Below are 6847 nucleotides of genomic sequence, written 5' to 3'. Positions count from 1 at the left end.
TCTTAATCCCGGCAGTGTGCGCGCGTGGGGTTCCATTCCGCGGTGCCCGATCTCCGTGCCGGGGTGGGTGCTCGTGTGTGCGCTTCCCCTCCCCATCCCCCTTCCCCCAAGAATAAAAGAAGAACCGAGAGGCGTGCTTAGAAAATAAATAAATAACCACCACACACGCGCAGCCCGGAGCAGAGTCGGCGGGGCTGGCGGCGGCGGCGGAGGAGGAGTGAAGGCGGCGGCGGCGAAGGAGGAGGAGGGACGCGCGGAGAAGGCAGTAACTTTCAAGCCAGCTCAGAGCCCAGACCTCCAGCCAAGCGGTTTGCAGCGCGGCGGCGGCGTTGAGTGTCTGGCCCGCCGGTCCGATCGGGGTGTGCAGTAGGACGGACGAGCAGCGCGTCGCTGTCCCCCGGCGGCCGGAGATGTCCGAGCCCAAGGCAATTGATCCCAAGTTGTCGACGACCGACAGGGTGGTGAAAGGTAAGCGGCGCGCCGCGGTCGCCCGGGTGCACCGTGTGCCGCAGGCGACGGGCGGCTCACCTCCCCTCCCCCCTCCCCGGGTTCTCTCCCGGCTCCAGCCACGGACCTTCTAGGATATTGTGCAACCCTCGAACCCCCCTCCGTCGCGCGCCCTTCCCCCAGGCTTCCCACCCGGCCCCACTTGGGGCATTTTTATATAACGGGGGCGTCAGTTGGCAAATGGCTGAGCCGAGGGGAGGCGGTGGCGGGGTTGGCGGTGGCGGTAGCGGGAGGGGGCGCCGGGGGGTGGTTGCTGGCAGGGTGTAGCTGCTGTGACAGAAATAGGAAGTGGGTGGCTGCTCGCAGTCTTGCATGGGATCGGGTTTATGGTTTTCTTTTGCAGAGGGAGGGGTGATTTATGGCTTTTCAAAAATTCATATGGCATTTTTATGTGGCCGTGGCTTTCCACCGCCTGCCTCGCTCGGGCAGGGTTCTCTCGGCGCTCCATTGCAGCAGTTCCCTGCGTGCCCCCTCCCTCTTCCCTTGCCCCTGAAAGGGCCCGCACAGGACTCGCGAGAGAGCGGGAGAGCGTGGGGGGAGCCCGGCGCTTCCTTCCGCGCGGGGCGGGGGCGGCCGCAGGGGGGGCTGGCGGAGGGGACGCGCAGGGGGCGTGGGAGGCGGGGAACGACCCGAGAGCCCCGCCGCTGCCGCCCCGGGATTCCCCCGCAGGCCCTGAGAGAGACACGGAAAGCGGTTCCCCAGTCTCCTTCGCCGCCCCCAGCCTGCCCCCGCCGAGCTGTCATTGCTCTTGAAGGGTGCCCTGCTGGAGCACACCTCGCCGGTGGTAACCTCACCCCGCTCACTTCTTCCGTGCCCCTGGCACCCGCTTGTTAACGGGCTATTTGATTCCTGTCATTGGCTTTTCCACACCGCCCCCCCCCCCGCCCCGGGATCACAGACTCCTGGCGACGAGGGCCCTGGGGTTTCTGGCGAAGAGAAGCCGGGATGCGTGGGGTGGGGAAGGGGACAGGTAACGGTCTCCTCCTTCGCACCGGGGAATCCGCCGTCTCCGTTGTATTCCGTGGTGGAGTGGGGGAGGAACCATCCTGTGAATCCTGGAAGGATGAGGCCACAGAGCAGATACACCAGGATTAAGTAGTATCTCTACTTAATGTAGTAGCCCTACGTTCCTGGAGGCAGGACGCGGAGCAGAGTAGGGATGGGCACGGGCTCCGCGCAGAGCGGGCCTCTGAAATTGGAAACGGCGCTGGACGGTGTAGAGAGAAAGTGTGTGTGTTTATATGCCTGTGTGTTGTGTGCAGAACAGAGATAGTATCTAATGTGGCCTGAGCATGCAGGTAGAGTGCAAGGCAATGAAGTCATTATGCGCCGTGAGCACTTAGGTGAAGTAACCCAGCAGTCTAAAGACCATGCATGATGCATAAGTCCTTGTGGGGCTTCGGAACTATTCATTGCTTCACTCGGGTTTGCTCAGTTGTTTTTTTTAAAGTAATGTGCGTGTGAGTGTGTGTATGTGTGTCTTCTCTCTTCTCTCGTTTGGGTTCTATTAGAATCATTCCTGCTTCAGTGCAGTATTCACAGACCCATCAAAATAAGGAGGTAATATCGCTACAAAAATGACTTGAAATAGGTCTACTGATGCACAGCTATTCTTTCTGCAGGCATGGATTCTCATGTAAACAGTCAATTCACATTCATTCAAAAGAACTATGTTTTGTGTTAAGGGCCTCTGTTGACATTTTCAAAAATTAAGACCTTTTGCTGAAATACCAGAGAATAACAAATATCTCCCTAAGGTGTGAAGTTTAGGTGTAACGCCAATCTGTATGTTGAGATTACCTTTTTTCAAAACACTTGATGTAAAGCTTACAATTAAAATGATAGCAGTAAATGTGTCAGCAATTAGAAAACACTCATATGTGTACATATAAGATCAGTTCTCTGTTTTAAATCGCAAAGTGTGGCTTCTTAATGTAAATGTAAAGTTATCATCAAGTGAAGAATGTGAAAATAATTGTTCATACATTCTGGCTTGATGTCTTTACCAGTTGATGTGAAAGAGCCCATTGAACCATTCCATGGCTATTTTGTCTTGCCTTTTTACAGTACTGTATTATATACGTACTATTGTAAACGGCTTTTCATTATACATACACATGACCACCATAATTCAAAAAAATTTGGTTTACCTATTTTTGCAGAACTGAAATGCAGTTGGATGTAATAGATTCAAAATAGGAAAAGTTAATTTTGCATATATTTTGATAGGGATCTTGATGTGAAATTTTAAATCTTGATGTGAAATTTTGTTTATAGAAAAGGTTTTATGATGAATCCTGATGTTAAGGTGGATATACTACTGCTATTCTTCTTATGCTTTCTTATAGACTTTTTATGGTTGGCTTAAAAGGCATTATTGAAAGTTGGATTTGACATTTTGTCATACGTATGATTTTTATCATCATTTGAGATGATAATCTATTTTTATCAGTCTTCTATGACATAGTATTTCCACGTGAAAACATATGTATATGCTTAATGAGTAGGAGATACATGTTTGCAGAATGGAATACAGGTTACCAAATGATTTTTCACATTTACAAAAATTCAATAGGACACAGTTCATGAAGCCATGAAGCCATGACTTTACTCTAAATTTTGTTAGAACTTTTATCTCAGTGATCTGAGATTGACTCATGTTTTTAAAGTAGGCAAATGAAATTTTTGTGCTCCTTAAGTATTCTTTCACTTTATCAAGTACAGATAACATTGACTCACAAGTAGAAGTAAGAAGAATTCAGATCATTATTACTGAGGCAGGCCATGGCGTTTGTTTGCGGTTATCTTCATTAGTGTGATCTGGCTTTTGTTGTATAACAAACTGCTGTGTACAAATAAAGCTGTACATGTGGTTTTGTTTGTAGTAATGCGATGATGTGACGGCTTTCTTGATTTGTATTTCCAGAATGCAACTTTAGAAAGGTAGGTAGGTTGAGTTTTAGTCTCGACTGACTGTAATTTTTCAGATTTTCAGCATCTTCTTGAGTGTGTTCACAGACCCTGGTCAGTTTTTAAACCTTAAAAATGGAAGGCCATGGCAGCATTAGAGAGGAAAAGCATTCGTTTAGATAACGTCAGAAAGAAAGTTACTTCATCTAGCAAAGCTTGGGCTGTTTCATTTTGTCTGTTCTTGCATAAAAACAATGGAAAGTAAAACAATTCAGACAGAACATCTTGGTAGTGCCATTTGTTGGAAAGCAGAATAGTTTGATCCATTTACTGTTTTATATTTTTAAAAAGAAACATTGTATAATTATAAGGCGAAAGAGAGAAGGCAATAGACAGAAGGCAATAAATAGAAGAATAACTATTTCCCCCTCTCCTCCCTTAATACAACCCATAGTCGGGTTTTTTCTCTTCAGTGGTGCTCCACAGGCCTTGTTCCACACTCTGGCTTCCATTCATGTCTCCCTGCCTGTTCCTGTCTTTAACTCTTCTTCATGTGGCCCTAACATTCCCTAGGGGCTGGGCTTTAGAACTTTGCTTATATGACAGTTAAACACTTGAAGGAAATCGAACTGTATGTGACAAGTCTGCTGCTTTGTTATGTCTCTTGCCCTTTCCTCTCTTCCCATCTCCAGGTATTTTGTAATGGACCTTTTACCTTAACCCAAACTGACTTTAATGGTAGAAATTCCAGATACCATGGTAGGTTGTTGAGGGGTCAATTCCTGGGAAGTGTTTTGGGGAATTTCTCAAAAACTCTAGTTAGGGGACTCTTGTGCTTTATGTCAGATTGCTTTTAACTCTTGGGAATGCAAAAAAAGGAGCTGTCCTTCTGTGTATTGTCAGCTTATATAGTATTTGTGTAGACAAAGTACATATAGAAAAATTCTGGAAAGCTATCTAGGATCTTATAAGCAAGACGATTGTAGCTAAGTAAAATGTTAAGTAAATAAGGATTCCAGCCACTAGTGTTTCTAGCTGAATGAGGCTGGTGATACTACTTAATTAAAGGAAACAAAAATATGGTACATCAGTGATAACTGTCATGTTTAGATCTTGAAATGGAATATTAAATAACGCCATTTCTTTGCAGTGTGTCAAGAGCTCATTGTGAATTTATTTTACTGATGTTTGTTACCATCAGTTGAGCTTTTCCATGTATCTGGTTTTCCATTTGAGTATAGTAAAACTGCATTAATTCAGTGTCATTAATTGAAACTGACTAAATGTCATTGTTTGGTGGCTGAAGTTTACATCAGCACTGGATGTGAAGAAAGGGGACTGCTAATCTAATTAATACTATAAGCAACACGATTTGGGCATGGTGAATATCCTTCAAAAGAGAACAAATTCTTTTCAGGACTTAGTGAACACCATGCAAATTAATGCTGTTAATTACAAATTAGATTGGTCTATTCCTTAATCCTTTCAGAATTTCTACTATAAAGTAAATATAACACAAGTGCATTGTTTTCAAAACATTCTGTAAACTTAAGGCTTAAGCAACAGTTGCAACTGGGATTCAGGGAAATTCCAGTGCCCTCAGTTAGAAGAATTAACATTTAAAAAATAATAGTTTTTTGGGAACTGTGGGAAGAACCTCTGCTTTAAAGAACAATATAAGACATCCAGTTAAAATGTGAAAAAAGTAACACCTTAGACTCTAGTTAGAGGTTTACTCTGATATTTGTTTAGATTAGTTTAAAAATATGCCTTTTAAGATCTGTTTCTTTATGATGTGCTTTTATTTGTAATTTTAGAGATATGAAATATGACTGACTAGTGTGCGTTTATAGCTTTTATAATTGGCCTCTTCTGCTTTTCCTTATCTTTTTTGTGTCAGCCATGTGTAAAGTTGAAACTAATTATGAAACCAAATAAAGAATCCATTTAGAGTGACCTCATTGGAAAACAGCATTTTTCTAGACATAGTCTCCTTTTAGCAAATCCAGTTAAATGATATGGAACTTTGATAAAAACTAAAAAATCATTTTGTTAATTTTTTCAACAGCTTTCTAGTGTAGCATTCTCCTGATGTTCAAGAGGAATAATAGTGAGATTTTGAGTTCCAGCTTCCTATAATTCCACTGTTACGTGTTAATAACATAACAGGCTACTTTTCCTATATGTAAATAGGCAGCAGTTGTACTCACCACTCACTTGTGAGAACCAGAAGATCATCAAATGGGAGTTGAGAGCTTGGAAGGTTACCCTTGGTCCACTCACCTGGGGATGGCAATTCAGTCACTGCTGACACAGAATTACAAATGACAGTGTGTTAATGTATTTTCAGGGTCACTCAAGAATAGTCAGAACTATTAATATTGAAATTCATGAATGCCTTGGGTCTACAGTGGTAGCTCATGTAACATTTATTTTATGGTTGAAGAAATGGAGCCAGAATAGATAGAATGGTTGGTCACAGGTGGGACTAGAATGGAGGTGTGAGTGTAAGCAAATTCTTTCTTTTGGCAAAGATGCTCTTCTCTCTTGAGCATCTGTTTGAAACTGTCACTTCTTTTAGTAATATTTAGGATATCACATTTTGTTTTGAAATTTTCCTTATTGAATTACTGGCTATATAAAATAGGTTTTTTTGTTTTTTTTTTTTTTTGCCGTACGCGGGCCTCTCACTGTTGTGGCCTCTCCCGTTGTGGAGCACAGGCTCCGGACGCGCAGGCTCAGCGGCCATGGCTCACGGGCCCAGCCGCTCCGCGGCAAGTGGGATCTTCCCGGACCGGGGCACGAACCCATGTCCCCTGCATCGGCAGGCAGACTCTCAACCACTGCGCCACCAGGGAAGCCCTATAAAATAGTTTTATTAGGAGAAGCTTTTATATCTTTATATTTAGCAGAAATTTAAATTCTGATGATAAATGTTGTAATCTGGTTTGATCTTAGCATGAAGTTTACTAAAGGAAAACTGTTAAACAGTGTTTTCTATTCATGTCAATATATACGCAGAAATAGAAATAGCGTACTCTCCTGGTAAGGAGTTTTATTCACTTTTATTTTGAAAGGTGTTATTGTAAGACTGTTTGTCTGAACTACAGATAATGGCCCATATTGTTACTAGTAGGTTTGAGGATTTTGTTAACTTCTAGGGAAAGCTCTAGAAAATAGGAGCCAGTGTTTCTTAGGCGATCTACTCCTTTTTTAAAGTACAGTCATCAGGTAGGAATGATGTAGACTGAAACAGGGTTTCAGTTTGTAAACTGTCTTTAATATTCTTTGCATTTGGGCATTTTTAACCCATTTTACTTTATAATATTTCCATCTCCTGTATTCATACAGGCTGTATTCATTGATAAGCCATCCATTATATTTCATATAAGAAATCAAATTAAAAATTTCATATTCCTCCACGGGTGGG

At 43.2% G+C, this 6847-nt stretch overlaps 1 protein-coding gene across 2 annotated transcripts in view; it reads left to right on the top strand.

Annotated features, from left to right (window-relative positions):
* The first annotated feature begins 101 nt into the window (after positions 1 to 101).
* PPP3CA (protein phosphatase 3 catalytic subunit alpha) overlaps positions 102 to 6847 on the top strand; it is a 306559-nt gene continuing 299813 nt past the window's right edge. For both annotated transcript variants that reach the window (XM_059065731.2, XM_059065730.2), the window contains exon 1: positions 102 to 468. In XM_059065731.2, coding sequence (XP_058921714.1) covers positions 411 to 468 — 58 coding nt within the window. In that variant the 5' untranslated portion in view covers positions 102 to 410. The remainder of the gene's footprint in view (positions 469 to 6847) is intronic.

This window comes from Kogia breviceps, chromosome 6 (assembly GCF_026419965.1).
Source record: "Kogia breviceps isolate mKogBre1 chromosome 6, mKogBre1 haplotype 1, whole genome shotgun sequence".
NCBI classification, from domain to species: domain Eukaryota; kingdom Metazoa; phylum Chordata; class Mammalia; order Artiodactyla; family Physeteridae; genus Kogia; species Kogia breviceps.
Note: the sequence above shows the minus strand (reverse complement) of the source record. Positions and strands in the feature narration are given on the sequence as shown.